Source organism: Ursus maritimus, unplaced genomic scaffold (genome assembly GCF_017311325.1).
Source record: "Ursus maritimus isolate PB19 unplaced genomic scaffold, ASM1731132v1 scaffold_7, whole genome shotgun sequence".
NCBI classification, from domain to species: Eukaryota; Metazoa; Chordata; class Mammalia; order Carnivora; family Ursidae; genus Ursus; species Ursus maritimus.
Window position 1 is genome coordinate 30,972,566 of NW_024426885.1, and position 24,808 is coordinate 30,997,373.

At 35.8% G+C, this 24,808-nt stretch overlaps 1 protein-coding gene across 1 annotated transcript in view; it reads left to right on the plus strand.

Moving 5' to 3' along the window:
* The window catches only part of TM9SF3 (transmembrane 9 superfamily member 3), a 70,668-nt gene extending 46,497 nt beyond the window's left edge, over positions 1-24,171 (plus strand). Inside the window, exons 10-15 of the mRNA XM_040624262.1 lie at positions 6,405-6,544; positions 9,345-9,413; positions 12,402-12,548; positions 13,293-13,376; positions 13,716-13,792; positions 20,003-24,171. Of these exons, the coding sequence (XP_040480196.1) occupies positions 6,405-6,544; positions 9,345-9,413; positions 12,402-12,548; positions 13,293-13,376; positions 13,716-13,792; positions 20,003-20,070 (585 nt within the window). The 3' untranslated portion in view covers positions 20,071-24,171. The remainder of the gene's footprint in view (positions 1-6,404; positions 6,545-9,344; positions 9,414-12,401; positions 12,549-13,292; positions 13,377-13,715; positions 13,793-20,002) is intronic.
* Positions 24,172-24,808: the final 637 nt, after the last annotated feature.

Below are 24,808 nucleotides of genomic sequence, written 5' to 3' on the forward strand. Positions count from 1 at the left end.
CATGCATCATCCCTGTTTTACAGAGCAGAAACCCAGCACTCTTGCAGGGTAATTGACTTAAATCACATTTTGTTTGGGGTGGTGCTGCTGGCGGTGGTGATTTGTTTTTGTTTCTTTATTTCCATCTTCTCTGCCAAGAGAAATTCTAGCTTAATCTGAGAGTGGTGAATGTAGAATGTTTTATGGTTTTTTTTGGTCTGTATATTTTTACAGCCGTATAGAGGTATAATTAATATATGATAAATTATATGTATTTAAAGTATACAGTTTGATGAGTTTGATATATGTACATATTTGGGAAACCGTCAGCACAATCAAAAAAAAGGTATTTTGAAGTCCAGAAGTTTTGATGTGTACCTTTGTAATTCACCCCTTTTATCCTCCTTTTTCCTTCCCTCCCTCCTCCTCAGGTAACCGCCAGTTTGCTCTCTGTCATCATAGATTAGTTTGCGTTACCTACAATTTCACCTAAATAGAATCACACAGTATGTTCTTTTTTGTCCTTTTCCACTCAGAAAATTATTTAAGATTTATTGATGTTGCATGTATTAATAGCTTGTTTCTTTGTATTGCTCAGTAGTATTCCATATATTCCACGGGTATACCACTGTTGTATACCCATTTATCCCGTAATGCACATTTGGGTTATTTCCAGTTTTTGGCTATTACAAACAAGCTGTTATGAGTATTCATATACAAGTTTTCATGTTGGGTATATTTCCAATTGTCTTAGACAAATAACTACAATGGAATGAGTCATATGATAGTTTAATATTTTAAGAAACTTATGCTAAAGTATAACATTGTGTGTCAACTATAGTAAAAAAAAAAAAAAAAAAAGGAAAGAAGAAACCACTAAACTTTTCCACAGTGGTTTTGTCATTTTACATTCCCACTAGTATTGTATAAGAGTTCCAGTTGTTCCACATCATCTCCAGCACTTGATGTGGTCAGTTTTTTTAAATTTTAGCCATTCTAGTGGATATGTACTAGTGTCTCATTGTGGTTTTAGTTTGCATTTCTGTAATAACTAATCATATTGAAGATATTTTTGTGTGCTTATTTGCCATCCCTATTATTTTTTTAATGAATGTTCTAATCTTGGGCTTGTTTTTTGTAGGTTGTTATTTTGTTGGGTGGAAAAGTTCTTTGTGTATTGTAGTTAATAGTCCTTTGTCCTATACTTATTTTGGAAGTATATTCTCCCATTTTGTGGCCTGTCTTTTCATTCTCTTAAGAGTATCTTTTGAAGAGCAAAAGTAATTAACTAATTTATTGATTTTTTTTCTTTATGATTTGTGCTTTTCTGTCCTTTTGCAGGCAGAGGTCAGTAAGCTTTTCTCTTGTGTTTTCTTCTAGAAATTTTATAGTTTTGGCTCTTAAATATGATCCATTTAAGGTCAATTATTCATTTGTGGTTAATTTTGTATATTGTATGAGTTAAGGGTCAAGGTTTTTGTTTTGTTTTGCTTTTATGGCTGTTTAGTTGTTCCAACGCCATTTGTTGAAAAAGTTATGCTTTCTCCACTGAATTGCCTTAGCATTTTTGTTGATCTACTGATCATATAAATGTAGATCTATTTTTGGACTTCCTGTTCTCTTTCATTGATTAATTTTGCATGTTTTTATGCCAATGTCACACTGTCTTGATTACTATAGCTTTACAGTAAGTTTTGAAATCAGTTCTTTTTCAACTTTGTTTTGGTATTTTTAGATTCTTTTTATTTCCATATAAAGTTTAGAATGACCCTGTCAGTTTCTACAAAAAAAAAAACAAAAAAAACAGCAACAAACCTGTTGAGATTTTGATTGGGATTGTATTGAACCTATAGATCAATTTGGGAAGAATTGACATCTTAACAATATTGAGTCTTTTAATTATAGAACATAGCATAGCTCTTGACTTACTTAGGTATCTTTAATTTTTCTCTGCAACATTTTGTAGATTTTAGTGTTTAAATTTTGTGCATCTGGGGTGCCTGGGTAGCGCAGTCATTAAGCGTCTGCCTTCGGCTCAGGGCGTGATCCCGGAGTTCTGGGATCGAGCCCCACATCAGGCTCCTCTGCTGGAAGCCTGCTTCTTCCTCTCCCACTCCCCCTGCTTGTTTTCCCTCTCTCGCTGGCTGTCTCTCTGTCACATAAATAAATAAAATCTTTAAAAAATAATAATAATAAATTTTGTGCATCTTTTATTGAATTTACACCTAAGTATTTTCTTCTTTTATGCTATTTGTAAATGATATTTTTTAAATTTCAAATTCAGATTGTTTGTTGATGGTGTATTAAAAAACAATTGATTTTTGTATATTGGCTTTGCATTCTGCAACTTTGCTAAAGTCACTTACTAGCTCTATTTTCTTTTTTTGTAGAGTCCTAAAGATTTTTTACATAGATTATCATATTATCTGTGAGTAATGACACTTGCATTTCTACCTTTCTGATCCGTATACCTTTTATTTCTTTTTCTTGCTACATTGCAATGGCCAGAACCTCCAGTGCAGTGTTGAACGGAGGCAATGAGAACAGACTTTCTTGTCTTATTCTTTCACTTGGAGGGAAAGCATCCAGTTTTGTGCCATCAAATAGAGTTACCTGTATTTTTTTTTTTTTTTTGTAGATGCCCTTCATCAAGTTGGTGAGGCCCTTCTGCTCCTAGTTTGCTGAGAGTTTGTTTTTGTTTTTGTTTTTGTTTTGAATGGAGGTTGGATTTTGCAGTAGCTTTTCTGCATCTTTTGAGATAATCCATGATTTTCATATTTTAGTCTGGTAGTATGGTCACTTATATTGATTGATTTTTGAATCTTAAACTGATTTTTCATTCCTTTGATAAACCTTAGTTTGTTATGATGTATTTATTTTGTATGTTGCTGGGTTCCATTTGCTACAATTTGTTGGGTTTTATATCTGTATTTATGAAAGATGGTGGTCTGTAATTTTCTTTTTTCCTCGTTTTGGTATCAGAATGATGCTGGGTCATCAGATACATTTTTAACCTCAAATCCAGTGTTTCTTCTGTTAGAGTACTGACGTTCAAAAAAGCAGAGTGGGAAGTTACTTATGAGCATATTGAGAATAATCTCATAAAATAAATAAACTTCTTATGGGCATTTGTGTTTGAGTTGGCGATGCCCTGATTATTAGATCTTATTGTTGAAATGCTTAAACTGAAGCTCAGTAATTTTTATATAGATTTAAAGGCATAAAATGTATGAGGTAGAAAAGTAGTGATAAAAATTGTCTAGTCTAAGCAGATGTTGAAGAAATGCATAATGACTGATAAGACAGTATATTTCCTGAGAATCACCTTACCTAAAAGCAATTACTGTCTGTCACCATAAATAACATTTATATTCTTTAGCATTCGCAAATAGCTCATCTCAGAATGCATTTTCCCTTTCCATTGCAGTCACGCCATGGATTTCGTAAAGGGCCAGTCTGGAAGCAGAGCTAGAATAAATACTAGCCAAATTTTGGTTTATGACTGAGATTTAGAAGAGCTGACCAGTTGGTACATCTTTGGGATATTAAGTACTGATAGGCACTACTTGTTTCTAACTTGCTTTTATTGTAGATAGTGGAGGCCCTCAACCTGGAAAAGTCTTTCCTCCCCCCACTGCCTGTTTTTGTTAGTGGTCCAGGAACAGTGGCTAGGAGACTAGGGGAGGGCCCTATATTGTTTTGAGATCCAGAGTTTTCACAGTGTATTAGACTAACGGGTTTTTTTTTTAACTTTTAGCTACTAAATTTCATTTATTTATTTATTTATTTATTTATTTATTTATTTATTTGAAAGGATTTTTATTTATTTGACAGAGAGAGAGCACAAGCAGGTTGAGCAGGAGAGGGAGAAGCAGGCTTTCAGCTGAGCAGGGAGCCCGATGTGGCGCTTGATGCCAGGATGCTGGGATCATGACCTAAGCTGAAGGCAGATGCTTAACAAACTGAGCTGCCCAGGCGCCCTTACTAAATTTCATTTTTAAATGAAACTTTGTGGAAGCCCAATATAGAAAACAGATATAAGCATGAATCTTTTAGTATAAATAAATTTTGTAAATTCAGTATTTTAACATTCTCAATTTAATGAGAAGCAATAAAGTTGTGATAAATACAGATCTAATGTAAAAGGGTATGAATAAGAGTCAGTCATATCTTCTTCAGTAACCAGTTTATTTGGTTGAATATCAGTCTTGAGAAAAATCCCGACATCACAGATGATTTAGTTCATATGACTTTTTTTTTTTTTAACAGCTTGCCTTACAATCTCAGAGTAATTCTTCAAGTAAACCCATCCAGAACTTAACACAAAGGAATAGAAAATTGGTTTCACAGTTCAGTCTCTTAACAGTTTCTAACAAACTGCTTACATTTTTTATCATGTATAAGAAAACAGACAAGAAAAGGGGAAAAACAGTTGATAATGTCTTGATGAAACTCTCTATAGTGTCCTCTATTGATTATTGTTATGCTTTGTACGAGCACACAGGCAATATATGCCCTCACGTCACTTGCCACTTACTGGCTTGTCACACACATGTGCTGTAGTGCATTTGCTTATACAACTTTGAGTGAACAAATGTGTGCAGGCCTGAATTGGATTGGTGGGAAGGGAGGGAGAACAAAAGACCAGTGTAGCATCATGAACCTTCCTAATCAACAGCACATTTGTAAGAAGTCCAAATTTGTACACAGAGTTGTTAGCAGGAGAAACTATTCTCAGATTTGTATGAAAATTAGTTAACCTGTTATGGTAGCTTCAGTTTATTAATATTTGGTACAGAACTCATTTGAATCTGTGTATTTTTTTATGACACTTCAAAATATTTTTTAAGAACACTTTTCAAAAGAATATTCAAATTAAATGGTTGTGGAATTCCTGAAGCTCTTCAGCAGGACCTGAGGGGTCTGTGGAACAATTTGAAAACCACTCTTCTAGACCATGTCATTCCTCATAGGAGTATTTTCTTCAACTTCTCTTCATTTCATATTTGAAATTAGAGTTCTGGTAAATTAAGAAGGAAATACATAGGTCTTATTACAGTGTGTTAGCATTTTGGGTCTTGTATACTTAATGGTAGCAAATCTCAATAATAAGAAAGCTGTCAACAGCAAAAATTGAGACAATTCATCCGCCAGATATTTATGAAACAATGTATAATTTGCAATATTTTCTAATGATTAATGTATCTTAAAAACAGCTTATTTTTTATGTTTTACATATTCTTGTCATATGAGCATAAATTCATATTATTAGTAGGTCTAAACTGAGATACCAATAATTTGAGTTCCTAAGCCTACTCCTTAAAATGGGATTCCAGGCTCTTAACTCTCATACATTTATACAAATTTTATCTGGAAGAAAGATGGTGATTCCCCTTGGCTTGTTTAAGACACACACACACACGGATATAATGAAGATGTGGTTTTATTAATGTTGCTTCAAAATAGACCCTCTTCTTCTCATTTAATAACTGTGGATTTTCTACCCCATGCTTCTTCATTTCTCTTAGTTTCTTCACAATCTTCTTTCAACTTTTCTCACTTTTACTTTTTATTAGAACCCTAAAATGTATAATTGAAAGTGATCTTAGAGGCCGTTCAGTCCTTCCATTTTGTAGGAGTTCAGAGTGAAGTGATCTTAACCAGATGCTGGCTGAAAAGAGCTTCAGTGTGTGTCCTTGAGTACCCAGATTTATATAAAGAAAAAACTCACAGAAGTAATTATTTTCCTAACTGACCACTTTGGTTCTAGAATCTCTATATGGTCTTCCCTATAACTTTAGACTTTGAACTGCTGATGGGCAGGAAAATACCCCTGCCATTTTAGTAATGACCCATCTGTGCGTAAATAGAGATAAGCTTGTGTTGTTAAGATCCTGAGGCATTGTGGAGTGGAAGTGAGCACAGTCTCTGAGACAGGGAGATCGAATCTGAGGTTTTGGTCTGGGTGCTAGCGTTGTGGGCATGGGAGGTTACTTAGCTTCTGTAAGTCTCATTTTCTTCATCTGTAAAATGGGGAAATAACATGCAAAGCTCTCTGAGCTCAATAAAATGCAACCAAGTCAATAAGTTGGTTATAATGAGAAAAGATAAAGGATATGTTAGAAACATGACAGCTGAAAGTGACATCAGGAGAGAAAAAAGGGCCACAGCAGAGAGCACATGGGAGAACGGGGAACGTGAGCAACTGTGGGAGGTGGGAAGCAGTTTGACTTGTATTTAGTTGAATTCTAATATTTTAAGGCACATTCTTTGCCTCTTTTCATTAGTGTATATCTTATACAATTTTAGCCTATATTGAACTTAAACATTTTATTTTGTGGTCAAATTGTGTTTAAATTTTTAAGTGTCCCCTTTATTTTTATTGTTATTCTGAGTAATCATACACATTTTAATTTAATTTACAGGTGGCCGTTTGTTGCATCTGTTTTTTTGTTATTCTTCCTCTAAATCTTGTTGGTACAATACTTGGCCGAAATCTGTCAGGTCAGCCCAACTTTCCTTGTCGTGTCAATGCTGTGCCTCGTCCCATACCGGAGAAAAAATGGTAAAGAGAATGCTAAATCTTATGTCATTTTTCCTCACAATATAGAAATTCTTAAGGCTATATGTATATATAACTTTTAGAATTGGCATTTATTTATAAGAATGACTGTCTTAAGTTTGAACTTAAGAATTGTCTTTTTACTTTTTCCTTCAACCTATTTTGTAGTAGTAGTAAGCAATTACATCCTTATTTCACTTTCTGAATATTGGTGCCATTTACAGATAAATTAAATGCTTTGATAAGTACACTAGTGCATTTACCTGGGCGGGAACTAAAGCTGCAACAGTTTTGTATATGGGACAAAATTGACCTGCTGCCTTTTTTTGAAAGAGGAGTTCTGTTGGCACCTACCTATGCCTGTTTGTTCACGTATTATCAGTGACGCTTTCACACTGCGGCATCAGAGACAGAGACCGTATCACCTTCCAACCCTGAGATATTTACTATCTGAACCTTCATAGAAAATGTTTGACAACCCTAGGCTTATAATTTCATTTTCCTTTCCAGATATTTTATTATTCTAAATAACACTGACACATATTTATAGCCACATATATCGTACCAGTTGAGAGATGAATTAGGACTAAGACCAGTAACAATTTACTGACTTAATATTCTTTGTCTTCACTTCAGGGATAGTATAGGATCTCTCAAATACATTCTGTCACGTTTTATGCACAAAATGTGTTCTTGAGGACCTCCCAGTATTCAAGATTAATCCTGACCAAGGATGATGAGTATTTCTGTTAAACAGCTGAAGAGATTCTTTAATTGCAGCAGTATACACATAGTTTAGAGTTTATCTGACTGATCAACTTTGAAAATATGATTCTTGATGGATTTTTAACTTAAGATAATTTGTATTTTTTCAAATTCCAGACATAAGACGGGATGTCATTAATATATTTCTAAATTTCATAATTCAAATTTGAACTAAATGTGAACTTGTATAAATATATTGCCATTTAAAATTAGTAAATTAAATGTTTTAGTGCTGATTTATGCTAGTCTGCATTCTTCATTTTCCTGATTCTTACTAGCGGACAAAAATAGAACAATCTTACCATATATACACTTATTACATCCTCCATCTCATAAGAGTAGCTGCACATTAGACTCTGTATATTCATAATAAGGGATATATATTGAAAAGCCTTTGTTCCTAGATATTTTACCTTAATAATAGACATAATTTATATTCAGATACTTACATATACCATGTCTTTTGTACACTTGGAGGTCATTTATAGAAATGGAGGCTGAGTAAAAATAGCACGTATAGTTTAAAGGAGGGTGATCTGTTCTAGTCTTAGGATTGTCCATGTTCCTTTTTTTCTTAGATTGGTAATTGTGAGAACTTCTGTAGTTTGTTTTTTAAAGTCCATTTTCTCTTTCAAATCAAGATTAGACTTTAGGTCACTAGGGCTGGTGAAAGAGAGGAAGGAACAACACGTGGCCTTGCAAACCATGGGTCACAGCTAGTTGGAGGGAGGCTCATGTGTATCTTTATTTTCCATATATAGTTACATGGGATCTAAAATCTGAATACTAGATCTGGCTTTCTTTGATTGTGTTATCTTGGGCAGATCATTTTTTAACCTCTATGGGTCTTGGATTCCTATAAAAGGAGGAAAGAAAACTAGATTAAGTGGTTTTTAAGATTTGTTTTTTTCAGCTTTCAGACTCTTCAATTTCTTCTCAGTTTTTGTTTGTTTTTTTAGAGAGAGCGTATATGTCATGCATGCACGTGGCGGGGGGGATGAGCTGAGGGAGAGGGAGAGAGAATCTCAAGCAGTCCCAGCATGGGGCCTGATGCAGGGCTCCATCTCATGACTATGAGATCATGATCTGAGCCAAAACCAAGAGTCAGATGCTGAACTGACTGAGCCACCCTGGTGCTCCCCTCTTCTTGGGTTTTTAGTTTGTTTATGCCAGAGATAGTAGTTTCATATCTTATGTGCCAGATACTGTGCGGGGCATGGGGCATACCTAGATGAATAGCTTCTGCCTGCCAGAGTTTATAATCTAGGGAGGTATGATATGTATGTAATTACACAGTTCCAGGTAGTGTGGTTAGGTGCTGCCACAGAGTACGTTCAAGAGGCAGTGTGAGCATGGGGGAAGGACCTACCTCTTTCTGGGAGACTTGGGAAGGGCTTTACGGGGAGAATGCTGGAGCCAGTGCTGACGGGAGAAGTATGACGAGAAAAGGCATTCCAGGTAGAGAATTACCAATTGCATTAATATGTGTTTGTTGAGTGAATGAATGAGGTTTTAATTTTATTTTTTATTCACTCTTTGGCTCCAGTGTAACCCAGAACTCGTAATACCTTAATTGTTGTAATTCACAGGAAAAGAAATTACTGAACCAAGGAAAGCATGACCAAGGAGATGGCAAGGCCACAATTTGGGAAACATTATTTCAGATAGGGCTCTCAGGACTTTTCCTATGGCTTTCTATAAATAAATGCCTATAAACTTTTTAAAAGTTGTTGAGAGATGTAGAACAGAAGCAAATACTTAAGAGTTTTTCCTGAGTTTGTTGGTGGCAAGAATTTCTATTCCCCAAATTCTTACCTGCCTCTTATGCGAGAAAGAACTTTGACTGTAACCTATGGCTGATTTGAAGTGCTACCTCTGTATTGTAACCTCTTTGAATTTTTGTTTTTCTTTTTACTGGCTTGTTTCTATCCCTTAGATTATTTTTAAGTACCAAGCATCTGCTTTCTATTATCTGGATTTATATATTATAATGTGAAAATCATACTAGAAGTTTATTGCTAATTTTAATATTTTCCAGGTTTATGGAGCCTGCAGTTATTGTTTGCCTGGGAGGAATTCTACCTTTTGGCTCAATCTTTATTGAAATGTAAGTTGTGGCAATGTGTTTATGTTTTGAGGGATATGATTGTAATACGAGAATTTAGGAGTTTGAGTAGGTGTAGAATCAGTAGATGGGACGGCATCTAACAGTTAGTCTGCTAATTTCGTGGCTCCCCAAAAGGAATCTAACATAATCTACCTAAAAGCAGTTTTCTGCGTGGTCTCAAGTATTTGGGTGAAATTTATGTTTTGTATTATATTCTAGACCCTTCTCACCTAACAGGAGATCTTAGAAATCAAACAATGCATGCTAAAGACTACTAGACCAGTCTTTGATTACATGCAGGATAGATGGAATTACTGATTTTTATTGTATTTTTAAAGTATTTCTGAGGGCCTGGGGAACTAGGTAAACCATTACCTACCAGTCAGTTTAGATTTTGACGTCTTCAGATACATATATTCCCGGTCTCCTTCCACTGCAGGAGTGCTGGGAAATGTGTATGTGTTTGTGGGTGGAAGATATGCCACCTGGTGCCCAGGTACTATGCTTTATACCTGCATCCTTGATCACCACTGCAAAAATTAAGTCTTTCTTTTCTCAGTTTGTATCCCAGTGTTCCTTGATGGGAATGCTCTCTGCATTTTAGGCAAGACACTTCTTTCTCAAGAACTGCAGTCATATACCTCTGGTTCTTGCCCACAAAAATGCCAGTCATTGTGACTACTCTGAACTCCCTTACACATTTCCAGATGCCCCACTGCTGATTCTTTCCTGTATAGTGGACATCTCCTTAACAGACATGATTGGATCTGATAACTGGTTAATTGAAAGTTGGCCCATGTAAGGGAATTATTAAAAGACTCATACATAACATTTTATTTTAACTTAAAACAACTCAAGGTACATCTTTCGCTCATTTTTTAAAAATATAGAGCCAGATTTATATCTAGTCAATGTTTCCATCATTTTCCCTTTGACATTCATAATGTATCTTCTGTGTTTCCAGCGTTTTAAAAGTGGAACAAGAACATTAAGACCTATCTTAAACATTCTAAGTGCAGGAGCGCCTGGGTGGCGTAGTCGTTAAGCATCTGCCTTCGGCTCAGGGCGTGATCCTGGCATTATGCGATCGAGCCTCACATCAGGCTCCTCCACTAGGAGTCTGCTTCTTCCTCTCCCACTCCCCCTGCTTGTGTTCCCTCTCTCACTGGCTGTCTATCTCTGTCAAATAAATAAAATCTTTAAAAAAAAAAAACAAACATTCTAAGTGCAGAATCCTTCTAGATTTATACATTTCTCTCCCAGATTTTCATAGTTGTCTCACCCATACCTAATTTCATGTTGTTTTTTTAAGTGACTCACCTTATTAAATTTCTCCAAAACTTTCAACATAATGTTCATAGAAATCATGCATCCTTTTTGCTGTCATGTGTATTGGTGTGTGCCATATTCAATTACGCTATCTAATTACACTAACAAGCACAATTGACATAGATTTAGGCCACCCCTGGTGGTCACCTACCAGCTGTGAATGTGCTGTGGGTATTAGTACCATAGAGGGACTGGAGTGTGTGTCACTCTAGCTTGTGGTTTAATAAAGCCAGTTCAGGAGCCTCTTTGGTACTTTGTAGGCTTGTATCCTCACCCACTCTATTTTTCCATTCTACCCCTGTTCCCGGTACTTTCTGGATCACATCTCTTCCTGCTTTCTCAAGTACTCCATTCCATTGGATAGCCTCTCTGCTGTATCCTTAAATTCTCTTCTGTTTTGACCACCCTCAAGCCCATTCTCCTCTTGGTAGCCACAGTGATCTTTTTAAGGTGTTAATCTGATCACATCACTTGTTTATTAAAGACTTTTCTTCATTTTCATTGAGGTAAGGTGCCAACCCCATAACATAGCCAGTAAGGATCTTCATAACATAGGATCTGGCCTCATTCGCTTCTCCAGCTGCATCTCTTAGCTCTCACCCCTTCACTTGAAGTTCTAGCCATACTCAGTTACTCTGAGTTTTTCTAAATACAGTGAATTCCCTTATGTGTAAGCTTTGCCTTTGCTCTTCCTATTCCTGGAATATTCTTCTGGCTCCCCTTACCCCACATGCCTTATTTGATTCTTCTCACCACCTCTTCTCCCCAGAGCCCCACTTAAGCAAAGCAGTAAGATGCCCCTCTTGGGTGCATTGATAAAGCACATGTCATGGAGCATCATGACTACCTTCTTACTGGTGCTGCCCTCTTACGGTAATGTCCCTGAGGGTGGAGGAGACTGTGTCATCTTCACAGTTCTGTTCTCACTGCTTCTCTGACATGTGGTAGGGCCTCTAAATAGCTGTTGAAAGAATGAGTGACAAATAAGTGAGCTAAACAGAAGAGAACAAGAAAAAGAAAAGAGGCTAAAAGACCCTTTTCTACTGATGACTTGGGGAATGGAATTAGAGTGAGAGTCTTGTTCTTCATGTAAAATGTTAATGCCACCTCTTGGTGTCCTCCAAAAATAGCAGGAAGCTCCTTTAGGCTTCTTTTTCTAATTATTTTTATTTTCGTAATTTTGTACGTTATTACTCTTTCAAACCTACTTTTTAAAAAATTTACTAAGGTGTTTTATAAAGTATAAAATACATTGCTTGAATAGTGTTGCATCCAGAAAAAATGAAAGAATGAGGGAATTGTCTTTATTTTACAGATATGAATTTTTAGCTATTTTCATTTTTCTTTGCCACATTTTACTCCTTTAAGCTTCTAATTTATTCAGTTTGCTTAGAGATGAATGCCCTACTAAAAAAATCTGTTCTTGAAAGATTATCCAAGAAAATATTTTTGAGAGATTTTTGGAGGATTTAATAGATAAAAAAGAGTAAGAGAGTTGGAAGTTACTTGAAAGAAAATAATTGAGAATTAAGTATGACGAAAGTGAGAACTAAGATGTAAGATTTAGCAAAAGCGGGGTGAGCTTCAAGAATAAAGCAATAAATTTAGCAATAAAGCAAAATAAAGCAAAAATAAAGCAAAAAATTGCATTTTATTTAGGTATTTCATCTTCACCTCTTTCTGGGCATATAAGATCTATTACGTCTACGGCTTCATGATGCTGGTGCTGGTCATCCTGTGCATTGTGACCGTCTGTGTGACCATCGTGTGCACATACTTTCTACTAAATGCAGAGGATTATAGGTGGTAAGTACTTAGGTTGGGGAGGAACCTCAAGGCACTCTGTATTTTCAAGTAAAATGCCATTTAAAGTGTATTAAGTAGAGTAAAAGATCTGTATAGAAATTTTGCTCCTTAAGATAGTATAGGAATTTTTTTTTAGTTATAAAAAAGATGAAGATTTTAGAGGAAAAGTATAATCAGCCAAAAAATAGTGTTTGTACTCATAGTGCTCACTGTTATGTATTTTTACAAAGTGTTTGATGTGCTAAGAACTTTATGAGGAAGGATTGCTGCATTTTAAACAAAAGAAGACAGTTCTGAAAAAGGCTGTGGTTTATATAAGGTGACTTATAATAGGGTATCTGACAAAATTCAGGATCTCTCCTTCCAATTCTTAGGCTTTCTCCTTGTTGATATATTTAAATGCCATCTGTACCCATCTTTTAAAATATTTATTTGTTTTACAGAGAGAGAGAAAGAGCAAGCTTGAACACGGGGCGGAGGGGGGGTTTTGGAGGGAGAGGCAGAGGGAGAGGGAGGGAGAAAATCTTAGGCAGACTGCACACCTAGGGCAGAGTCCAACACAGGGCTCGATCTCATGACCTGAGCCGAAATTGAGAGTTGGCTGCTTAATTAACTGTGCCACTCAGATGCCCCTACATGCATTTGTTTTTAAAAATACAGAATTTTCAAGGATGTTTTTATGAAATTCTTTGGTGTAAAGTCTGTTTCAGTGCCATTCATTCAAAAGAGTTACCTTTTTTTCAGGCAATGGACAAGTTTTCTCTCTGCTGCATCAACTGCGATCTATGTTTACATGTACTCCTTTTACTACTATTTTTTCAAAACAAAGTAAGTGGAGACATTTTCTCACTTTGTATTTAGGAAACTGAAGGTGTCATTTAAATGCCAGAATTTAAGAATACAAGGTAGAGCATGGGGAATATAGTCAGTGGTATCGTCATAAGCACTGTATGGTGATGGATGGTAGCCACGCTGGTGGGGAGCACAGCATAATGTATAGACTTGTCCCATCAAAGTTGTTCAGTCGCTGAGTATACACCTGCAACTAATGTAACATTGTGTGTCAACTAATTGTACTTCAGTTTTTAAAAAGAAATAAATAGAATTTAAGGCCCTGTGTTGAAAGTAAAAACAGATACACTATATATATTTTTTGTCTTATTTCAGAATGTATGGCTTATTTCAAACATCATTTTACTTTGGATATATGGCGGTATTTAGCACAGCCTTGGGGATAATGTGTGGTAAGTTCTGAAATTTTTGGAATATCATGAGTAAATCTGACATTTTTAGAAACAGAAAAATATAGTAGTTGAAAATTACATTCTGTTGCTTGATCAGGAACAACAAAATAAACTCGAGTTTATTTCTTGATTTCAGTCCTTTTGACTATTCCTCAAAAATTCATCATTGACTCTTTTTTAATGTTCTGTTCCTAATAATTCTGTATTGCACTGTCTTCTGTATCACAATTAGTTTCTTTTTCATGTTTAAATTTGGTCATTTTTTAAGCTTAGTGTCTTTGGAAAAGATAATGATGTAAACAGGTTAAGGTGTTGGCTGAATGATTCCTGTTTGGAAGTTTCTAAGACTGTTCATAGAGATAACCATGTCCGAAAGGCAGTGTCTGGGTTTTAAGTACACACTTGGGTTTCTGCAGACTGGGCTTAAGTTCTGTCTGTGCCGCCTGTATGTTCTGTATCTTGATCCAGTTCTCCAAGCTCTCCAAACTCTGTAAAATGAGGATAATACCACTGTGTTTTGGGATTATCACAATCTTTCATTAAATAGAAGTAGTAATAGTTATCACCATATGATAGAGTCTCTAGCATGTGTGAAATACCTAGAAAATAAAGTTTGAAAGCAACCTGATAAAAGGAAAGGGCATGGACGTGATAGCCTGAGAGACCCATATTAAATCTCCCTGCTGCTTTTTTGTGGCCATGGGGAGTCATATTGAGCTCTCTAAATCTCATCTTCTCATCTGTGAAATGGGCATATCTTTCACAGTAGTTCTTTGTCGTAGTAGCGTGTGTAAAGCACAAGTGTAATGCAGGTCTGTTATCAGGTGTTAAGAGAGACTGAGTTTTGTGGGAGATATGGCAGGGATTGGGAAGAGCTGGGGCTTTTGGGGTCAGTTAGTCCTAGGTACAAATCCTGGTGCCCCTACTGAATAGCTGTGTTACTCTGGCCAAATTATTTAACCTTTCTTCCTCAACATTCACATTTGCAAAACAGAAGTAACACCTACCTCACAGGGCTGTGTTGAGGCTTCAGTGACTGGATGTGGGTAAACAGGTAGATGGCAGATGCTTAGTGAGTGGTGGCCGCTGCTGTTCTATACTGACGAGGGCTAACAGTCCTTGTGCTTCTTCTGTTCTGGGATTGTGTCTCTGTGTCTGTAGGTTTCTACACCTTTTGTTTCCACCTCAGAACAACCTCATGACACTGAGTTTAAGCAGAGGTACCTAAAGGGAAATGCATACAAGTAACTTACTTTTCTTCTGGTTCAGGTTTTCACTTCATAAATGAGGCTAATTCCCTAGTTACCCCATAGGAATGATGCAAGGCTTAAGGACTAATCACTGTGGAAACATTTCCAGATAGTTTATAATTCAGACCCTTCTCCTTTCTCTTTTATTTGCTGTTGACTTTTTTTTTTTGGTAGTTCCATCTTTAGCTATAGGGTAGGCAATAGAATAAGGAAGATATAATCTTGTTAAAGGCTAGGTTCTGGTATGACATTTGTGGCCCTTTGGGGTACCAAGATTGCTTTTTTCCTCCACCAAAAGAGTGTGTTCTATAGGTTGGTGGTTACCCAGAAGCAAGGGGGCGGGTGGGTGCTGGAGGATTAGGAGTGTGGGCAAAATGGGTGAAAGTGGGCAAAAGGTTAAACTTCCTAGAGTAAGTTCTAGGCATGTATGGTGACAACAGTTAACAATATTGTATATTTGAAAGCTGCTAAGAGATTAGATCTTAAAAGTGCTCATCATAAGAAAAAAAAATCATAACTATGTGCTATGAGAGGTGATGATGTTAATTAAATTTATTGTGGTGGTCATTTCACAATATATACATATATCAAATTACTATGTTTTACACTGTAAACTAAAACAAATGTTTTATGTCATTTAAAATCTGTCCCATATATATATACCGTGTACATGATCATGTGCGCGTACACACACACACACACACGCGCGCGCGCGACATTGACTATAAAGTCGTAAAACTAATTCCACAAGCTATAAGGAGGGACAGTTCTCTATAATATGATCACATATTTTATTTGTAGATGCTGTGATGACCTTTCCCTGTAATAATTAGTTAACCAACTTTGAGGGAAGAGGACTAGGATCTGCAGATTAAAACTAGATTTGTGGGGCGCCTGGGTGGCACAGCGGTTAAGCGTCTGCCTTTGTCTCAGGGCGTGATCCCGGCGTCATGGGATCGAGCCCCACATCAGGCTCCTCCGCTACGAGCCTGCTTCTTCCTCTCCCACTCCCCCTGCTTGTGTTCCCTCTCTCGCTGGCTGTCTCTATCTCTGTCGAATAAATAAATAAAATCTTTCAAAAAAAAAAACCAAACTAGATTTGTATCACATGGGAACATCCTTGTGTTATCGCAGGCAATCAGAAGTTCCCTTTAGGGGCTCCTGGGTGGCCCAGTCGTTAAGCGTCTGCCTTCGGCTTGGGGCGTGATCCCCGGGTCCTGGGATGGAGTCCCCCATCAGGCTCCTCCACTGGGAGCCTGCTTCTTCCTCTCCCACTCCCCCTGCTTGTGTTCCCTCTCTCACTGGCTGTCTGTCTCTCTGTCAAATAAATAAATAAAATCTTAAAAAAAAAAAAAAATTCCCTTTAGTATTATTATTAGCCTTCCTTCCTTCAGAATGTTGCTCCTCGAACTCCTCTTTATTTAATATGAGTTCTTTCTTGATTATCACCAGCATTCAGTGGTGTATAGAATCGTGAGATTATGCAGAGGGTTAAATTTTTTTTTCTTGATTGAATATGTGATCTTAGGAAGACCTAGAGAGATAATATCTTGACATTTACAAAGAAAATGGAATTGAACTTAGCTAATTTTTTAGTGCTTTTCCTGTTGAAATTTCATCTTGCTGCCTGAAAATCTTGGCACATTTACAGTTCCCTGCTGTTCTGGCAGTGTCCCAGCATTTTTTCTTTAATGGGTATATGTGCCTTCAGTGCTAATCTATTTTGGCGGGTTTGGGGGGAGGAAATAGTTCAGATGAACTGTTTAAAATGTCATCATAATACAAAAATTGTACATGCTCATCAGGTATTTATATTGCTAAAATGCTTTTTTAGTCAGTAATTGAAAGAAAAATATTTATTGATTTTTTTTAATGTAGGAAAAAATGTGTTAAGGTGGAAATAATTAGATTGTTATAGTTTTCATATTTTTATCATAGCATTTTAGTTTTAAGGAAATTAAGTTTAAAAGTGTATCTCTATTATTCTCAAGACATTTACATTTCTAGAGAGCATATTTACTATCTTCCTTTTATAAAGTCATATTTTTATACACTTATTCTTGAGATACTCATAAGATTAGGAAAAATGATTCTTTAGGTTGATACTGTTTTGCTTTTAAGCATATCTCTGCTCAGAGCGGAACAATGTTTTATAAGTCTGGAATATTAGATTTGGTTATTGGACTGGTGTGATGTTAGGCCAGTTAAATTTTTGATTCTAGTTAAAATTTTATAGATTTTCTTATGTTCTAAGAATTTAGGTTTCTGTTTACAAATTGAATGGTCTTTTTCCTTGCTTTGTAAGGACTTCTTTTATAACTATTTCTGAATGAATTATCACTATTTCCAAGTATAATTGTAATATAACTACTTAATATTATAAATATTTATTAATTGCAAAAATAATTGGAAATAGGTTTGCTTTGTTTCTTGGTGGGTTTTAAGAATACTTTTATGGGCACCTGGGTGGCTCAGTCTGTTGGGCGTCTGCCTTCGGCTCAGGTCATGATCCCGGGGTCCTGGGATTGAGCCCTGCATCAGGCTCCCTCCTCAGTGGGGAGCCTGCTTCTTCCTCTGCCTTTGCCTGCTGCTCTCTCTGCTTGTGCTCTCTCTCCTTTCTCTCTCTGTCGTATAAATAAATAAAATCTTTAAGAAATATTTTTAGTATTTAATTATGGGAAATTTTCAAATATATGCAAAAAGAGGGACAATTATATATATATAATGAAAAATATGTAAATACACTGAGTCCTCATGTACCACCTAATATCAGTAATTATCAGTTCATGGCCAATCTTGTCTTATTCATAATCCCACTTTATCCCTCTTATTCTGATATAAATCTTGGGCCTCATGTCATTTTTAACTGTAAATATTTCAGTACATACATATGTGTGTGTGTACATATATAATAACTATAATGTAGTTGTATAACAATTATATACTTACATAATAATATTTATAATGATATATAGTTATATAATAATTACGTTTCAGTATATACATGTATATAATTCCTTCATGTGCTCAAATATTCAGTTAGTATTCACAATTACCCCACCCATCCCCATGTCTTTTTTAATACAGTTGTTTGCATCAGGATCTAATTAAGGCTCATGCATTGCTTGGTTAAAATGTTTTTTTTTTTCAAGTAGGCTCCATGCCCATCATGGAGCCCAACATGGGGCTTGAACTCACAACCCTGAGATCGAGACCTGAGCTGAGATCAAGAGTCAGACGCTTAACCAACTGAGCCACCCAGCCCCCTGGTTAAAATGTTTCTTAGGGTTCTTTTTTTTTTTTTTTAATGATTTTTTATTATATTATGTTAGTCACCATACAGTACATCCCCGGTTTCCGATGTAAGGCTCGATGATTCATTAGTTGTGTATAACACCCAGTGCACCATGCAATACGTGCCCTCCTTACTACCCATCACCGGTCTATCCCATTCCCCCACCCCCCTCCCCTCTGAAGTCCTCAGTTTGTTTCTCATAGTCCATAGTCTCTCATGTTTCATTCCCCCTTCTGATTACCCCCCCTTTCTTTATCTCTTAGGGTTCTTTTAATCTACTGATGTTCTCTTTCTTTTTCCTTGTAATTTATTTAAGAAACTTGAGTTTTTGTTTGTTTTAATTTCTACAGTGTTTTCCACACTCTGGATTTTGCTGAAGTGTCATTTAATGTTTCTCTCTGTGTTTCTTCCCGTATTTCCTCTAAAGGGGTAGGTAGAGCTATAGGCCTGATCACACTCAAGAATACTTGTCCAACAGTACTTAATACGGGTTTGTAAACTTACCAGGAGGCACTGGTTATTTCTGTGAAGTTAGCAGCCATTGATAATTATTGCCTAGTTCAAATAATGCATTGGTGTCTATAATCTAACTCTATTGTTCCTTTTATATTTTTTGCTGGGGTACTTCTATAAGGTGAAACTTCTTTTCATCAGCCATTTGGTACCTTGAAGTACATATATAGGAAAGGCAGAATAGACATTTCTTTCTTTATATACACCAGTTGGGTAAATAAGTGACTAATTAGGGGTGTGTGTGTGTGTGTGTGATTATTAACTTATGGAAGATTTACTTTTGGGGTTGGATGGTAAATTTCTAAATCCAGTGGAGAATCTTCTCTATGACTTGATTGACTAGCTGTCTTGTTCTGAGAATCCCTTAGTATAATTTGCAGTGAAGAGCTATCCAGTTCATTCATTCATTCAACAAATATTTATTGAGTATCTTATCATGTGCCAAGTACTCTCTAAGGTATAGAAGACAGATACTTAATTTAACAAAACAGACAAATCCCTTGCTTTCTGGTGTTTTGAGCCTCATTTGAGGCTAATTATTCAAAACATTTCACAACTCCTGACCTACCTACCTGTCTCTTTCATCTACTTCCTCAAATATATCTTCTTTTTACCAACCACAGAGCTTCTATAATTTAAAGATTAAAAATTCCACCAGAAAATGCCTCTTTAGAGCTTCAGATGCCATTGGGCCATGGTTCTTAGTCCTTTTCTGAGAGAATCCCATCGCTTCTTACTTCCATTAGGTATCATATGATTTGGAGAACATGTTAAAAAATGGCTTAAATGACCTAGAATAATTTATGCTCAAATTGTAAAAATACATGTTTTTTGCATTTAACAAATTTTTATCATTATCAAATTATTCTTGCTTTGTAAGTGATGTATTTTAATTCATATAGTTATTATACATGTAATAACTGATAACCTAATTATAAAAATATCACATCAGGTCTAACTTGGTATATGACAATAATAGGTGATGTGCAAAACAAATGATACAATTTTAGTAAGTTCAGAACAAGTACTAACATAAAAGATGTTATCTTGAAAAAAGAATAACTTTGCAGAGCAGAGAGCATTTAATATTTGTAAATGATGGATCCTGCCCTGTGTGTATTTGTTTCCAAATGTCTTATTTTATCTTTGCAGGAGCAATTGGTTACATGGGAACAAGTGCCTTTGTCCGAAAAATCTATACTAATGTGAAAATTGACTAGAGACCCAAGAAAACCTGGAACTTCGGATCAATTACTCTTTCATAGGGGTGGAACTTGCACAGCAAAAAAAAAAAAGCGCAAGAAGAGATTTGGGCTTTCACACTGGGTACTCTGTGGGTCTCTCTTTTGTGGATGGCTTAAAGTAACATCTATTTCCATTGATCCTAGGTTCTTACTGACTGCTTTCTCCAACTGTTCACAGCAAATGCTTGGATTTTATGCATTAGGCATTACTACAGTACATGGCTAATCTTCCCAAAAACTAGCTTATTAAAGATGAAATAGACCAGCTCTCTTCAGTGAAGAGGACAAATAGTTTATTTAAAGCATTTGTTCCAATAAAATAAATAGAGGGAAACTTGGATGCTAAAATTACATGAATAGTATCTTCCTGGCACTTAGTGTTTCTACGTTATTGAAAAATGATGTTCCAGAAAGATTACTCTTTTCTCTTATTTTTACTGCCATCATCAGCCTATTGTGGGACATTTTTATATATGGAATCTGGGTTCTTTTTGACCTGTTTTTTTGTTTTTCCCAATCCAGCTGCATCCTTTTTTTTAAAAAGAGAATTAAAAAAATATTAAATCCTGCATGTAATATATCTGCTGTCATCTTAGCTGGACCAACTTCCCATTTATTTATCTTAAAACTACTCAGTTCCATCTTAATTCCATCCAAAGAAGATACAGTTTGAAGATAGAGGTGTACTCTCTACAATGCAATTTACTGTACAGTTAGAAAGCAAAGTGTTAAATGGAGAAGATATTTGTTTTTATTAAACATTTTGAGATTTAGATAAACTACATTTTAACTGAATGTCTAAAGTGATTATCTTTTTCCTTCCCCCAAGTTAGTCTTACATCTTTTTTGGGTTTGAATGAAGGTTTTACATAAGAAATTATTAAAAACAAGGGGGGTGGGTAATAAATGTATATAACATTAAATAATGTAACGTAGGTGTAGATTCTCAAAGGCATTTGGATGTACAGACTGACTACGGAGTACTTTTTTCTGATGATGATTGGTGTAGAAATGTGTGAATTTGGGTGGCTTTTTACATCTTGCCTACCACTGCATGAAACATTGGGGTTTCTTCAAAATGTGTGTCATACTTCCTTTGGGAGGGGGGATTGTTTTCTTCTGTTTCTTTTCGGAGACTCCTACAGGAGCTAAATTTGTAATTTAGAAACATTTAATTTTGTTAATCCTGTCTGGGACACTTAAGTAACATCTAAAGCATTACTGCTTTAGGGTGTTAAAATAAACTTTCCTGACCAAATTGTTTTGTGAAAATAGATGTGTTTGCAATTTGAAGATATCTTTTCAAAAGGCAATATTACTGAATGCAATTTTTTAAATATAGTGTAAACTATGCTTTTCTAATACAGGAGATCCATACCTTAAAATCCCCAAACTTGCTTACATCTAGATTATCCAGTATGGTCACAAAGTAAACGATAAGCCTTTCGAATTAGATTGCGGCACAAAATCTGTTCAGGTTGGTGTACTGTGTAAAGTGGGGGTGGGGTAAAAGTGGTTAGCTTTACTATTGGATGAGCAAATAAAGGTTACAGTTTTCTAAGAGAAGTGATTTAATTTTGAATACATCTTTCTGGAACTATCCATAATGTGAAGTTTTCCTAGAACCATTGAGTTTCTAGTTTAATAGTTTGCTATGCAAATGACCACCTAAAACAATACTGTATATTGGTATTTTTAGAAAGACTCAAAACCGCTGTATTTAAACTTTAATGTGAAACTGATGCCATTTATAGTTACATAAGCTGTTTTCATTACAAAATATGTTTCTATAAATTGACTCTGCATCCTATAATGTGGTATGTAAGGACTATAAAGAGTGAAAAGTTTGATTTCTTACCACTTAAGTATGGCTGACATGAACAAACAGGATTTTGAACAGAAGCTATAGGTAAATCCTTCTTCAAGCCAGAATGTTACATTAAATGCAGTCTGCTGGTTCTTCCATTTTCTCTTCTTTCTCACCTGCCTATAAGATCTTAGAAGAAAAGAAACTGAACGTCAGTATTTAGTGGCTTACATAATGTAACTTTTTAACTACATGTAAAGTAATTACAACAACATATAGTCTATCTGATGGAGTATCAATTGGACAGCAAGCTTTTGTCTTAATAAAATGAAATCTGTTTCTCATGAATCTTGCAGGCAAGGTGTAAGGTTTTAAAAAAATAAGTGCTTTAGCTGCTTTCAGGTATACCAATTCCTTTTACTAAATTGAGCTCTATTTCAAGTCCTTTGGAATCTTAAGTGAAAAAAAGTTTTCTAATTTCCAAATATATTAAGTGTCATTAAAATGAATACAAATTTCCTTGAAGTTCCTTTAGAAAACATGTATTGGTTTATGCCTTCATGGAGGGGCTGGCCATGTGTGTGTCTTGAAAAAGACATAATCCACAAACGGTTTACCTCTGTAGGCCTGAGTTACAGAGTGGTAGAATAAAATACTAAGTTAATTAAAGGGTGAGGTTCTTCCACTCCATTAATGCTGTGTATCTGTCTTTCATTTGTTAACATTATTTGCTCATCTTATCAACTGATGCTTTGAACAGTATCGGAAACTAAGGATAAACTTTCTCCTTGTATCTGTAAGCATACTTCTGAAATTTAGCTACAGTACAAATTGGCCTCATTATTCATCTATCCTAGTACCAGGGTAGGATAAAGTGGAAATGGAATGGCTGGAACTATGGTGAAGCATTCTTTGGTATATCATGTTGGGCTCCTAATTTGTACGAAGTTTGACCACAAATCAAGCCCCATCTAGAATTCATTGTACTGTGCTGATGATATCTGAACCTAGTGAATGGTATGATCGGGTGTTTTCCATTGACAGTGGATGGGTCTCTTTATAAGGGTGGTTGCTGCAAATTCCAGTTCTTCCAAAATCCATTTTATTTAGGGTTTATCCATAAATTGTATTCAGTTTGTTAAAGCTTTTGTTTCCTAAATGTTTACAAACCACCTTATGCCAAATGTCTTGCAAATAATATTCCTTTTAAGATTTCCTTGAATTTTTACAAATGTAAAAAAGAAAATAAATGTATTAATATAACTTGTTCAGGAGAAGCTACATACTGAAGAGCTTCTGTATATAAATTCTGGCAAAGAAAAGTATTTGTAATCTATACACTGCAATTCCATCTGGGTTTTAAGTTTAGATTTCAGCATGTCTTAGTGTTTCAGTCTATTGATTTATTGGAACATGTAACAAATAGGAGCAGTGACGTATGAAAACGCAAGTATTAGTTAATGTTTTGTATCTTCGTAAAAATTCCATGGTTAAGAAGCTATATTTTAGCAATCAGGATGTTAAAGAGATCAGAGCTGTGAAAATTTACAAAGATTGTTTGGAAGTGTGTACAGAAATAGACTAGATTTAGAGGTAGGATAGATCAGAAAGTGAACATAAAGCTGCAGAAATTTTATAAGATTTAAACTCAGTATGAGGAATAACTCTAGTTCTCTCTTATGAGCCTTTTCTGAGAGCCGTCTGAGTTGACATTCTTATTGGAGCTGTAGGTGGAATTGTGCAACGACAAAAGTAAAAATTAAGTTTTTATTTTACTGTATCAGGAAATGGGAACTAAGAAACTGGTGTGAAAGGTGCTCATGTGTATTGGTGAACTAGGCGTGCAGATAACTGACAGACAAGGCAGTATTTTGTGTGTTTACCTCAGTTCCTCAGGTTGGGTCATTTGAAAGTTATAAATGTTCTAAGTAAGATCTTTAAGGCAAGGAGCAAATAACATGGAATTCTGCTTTGAAGGACAAGAGAGTATACGCAGAAAAGCAGTCCCACTAGGGCTTTTCATCTGTGTCAAATTTGAACCTATAAACCCCCACAGAGCACGGGCAGTTGGTACCAGTGGGAAGGAAACCGTTATTGCTTGATGATTACTTCATTTTGTACCCACCTTTGGTTTGGGTAGGTCATACTCCAACTGGCTTTTTAGTAATAGATACCCAGCATATATACTGTATCAAATACATTTGAGGTTCTAATCTAGTCTGTTAATCTAACTGAAGTTGGATTTTTAAAATAATAAAAAGTTAAATGTACTTTCCTTGGATGCTTTATTTCTTTCCTTTTTGAAACAAGTGCACCAGGCATAAGGAATAACCCATTATTACTGGCATGCATTTGAGGGGATTACTGATAGCCTTCCACAGTTAAACAGGAATCCACAAACTCTTGCTGTAAAGTGCAGATAGGAAATACTTGAGGCTTGGAGAGCCAGATGGCACTACTCTACCATCGTAGCACAAGAGCCAGAGTAGCTAGCATGTAAACCAGTGAGCGTGGCTGTTTTCCAAACCGACAGCAACAGAATAGCCAATGGGCTACAGTTTGCTGACCCCTGAGATGAAGGATTCAAAATTTAAGATTTGATTTTTCCCCCAACTTACTTTGAAAAAAAATTACAGAAAGTTGAAAGAACGTTACAATGAATAAGGTTTGTCTTTACAAAATTATTTTTCTCTTTTATTTTCATTCTTTTGACTTCTGTGTACAAGCTCTGGTTCCTACACTCAAACCCCACTACCCCCATGCCTGTCGTTCTGATTGATCATGCATTGTCTAGTCAAAGCAGTGCCACCTGTGTTCCCTCACAACCCTTCTGTGAAGCCGACAGGGTAGACCACTACATATTCTAGAGAAGAAGCCAGAGCAGCCAAAGAGTATATTATTTTAGGC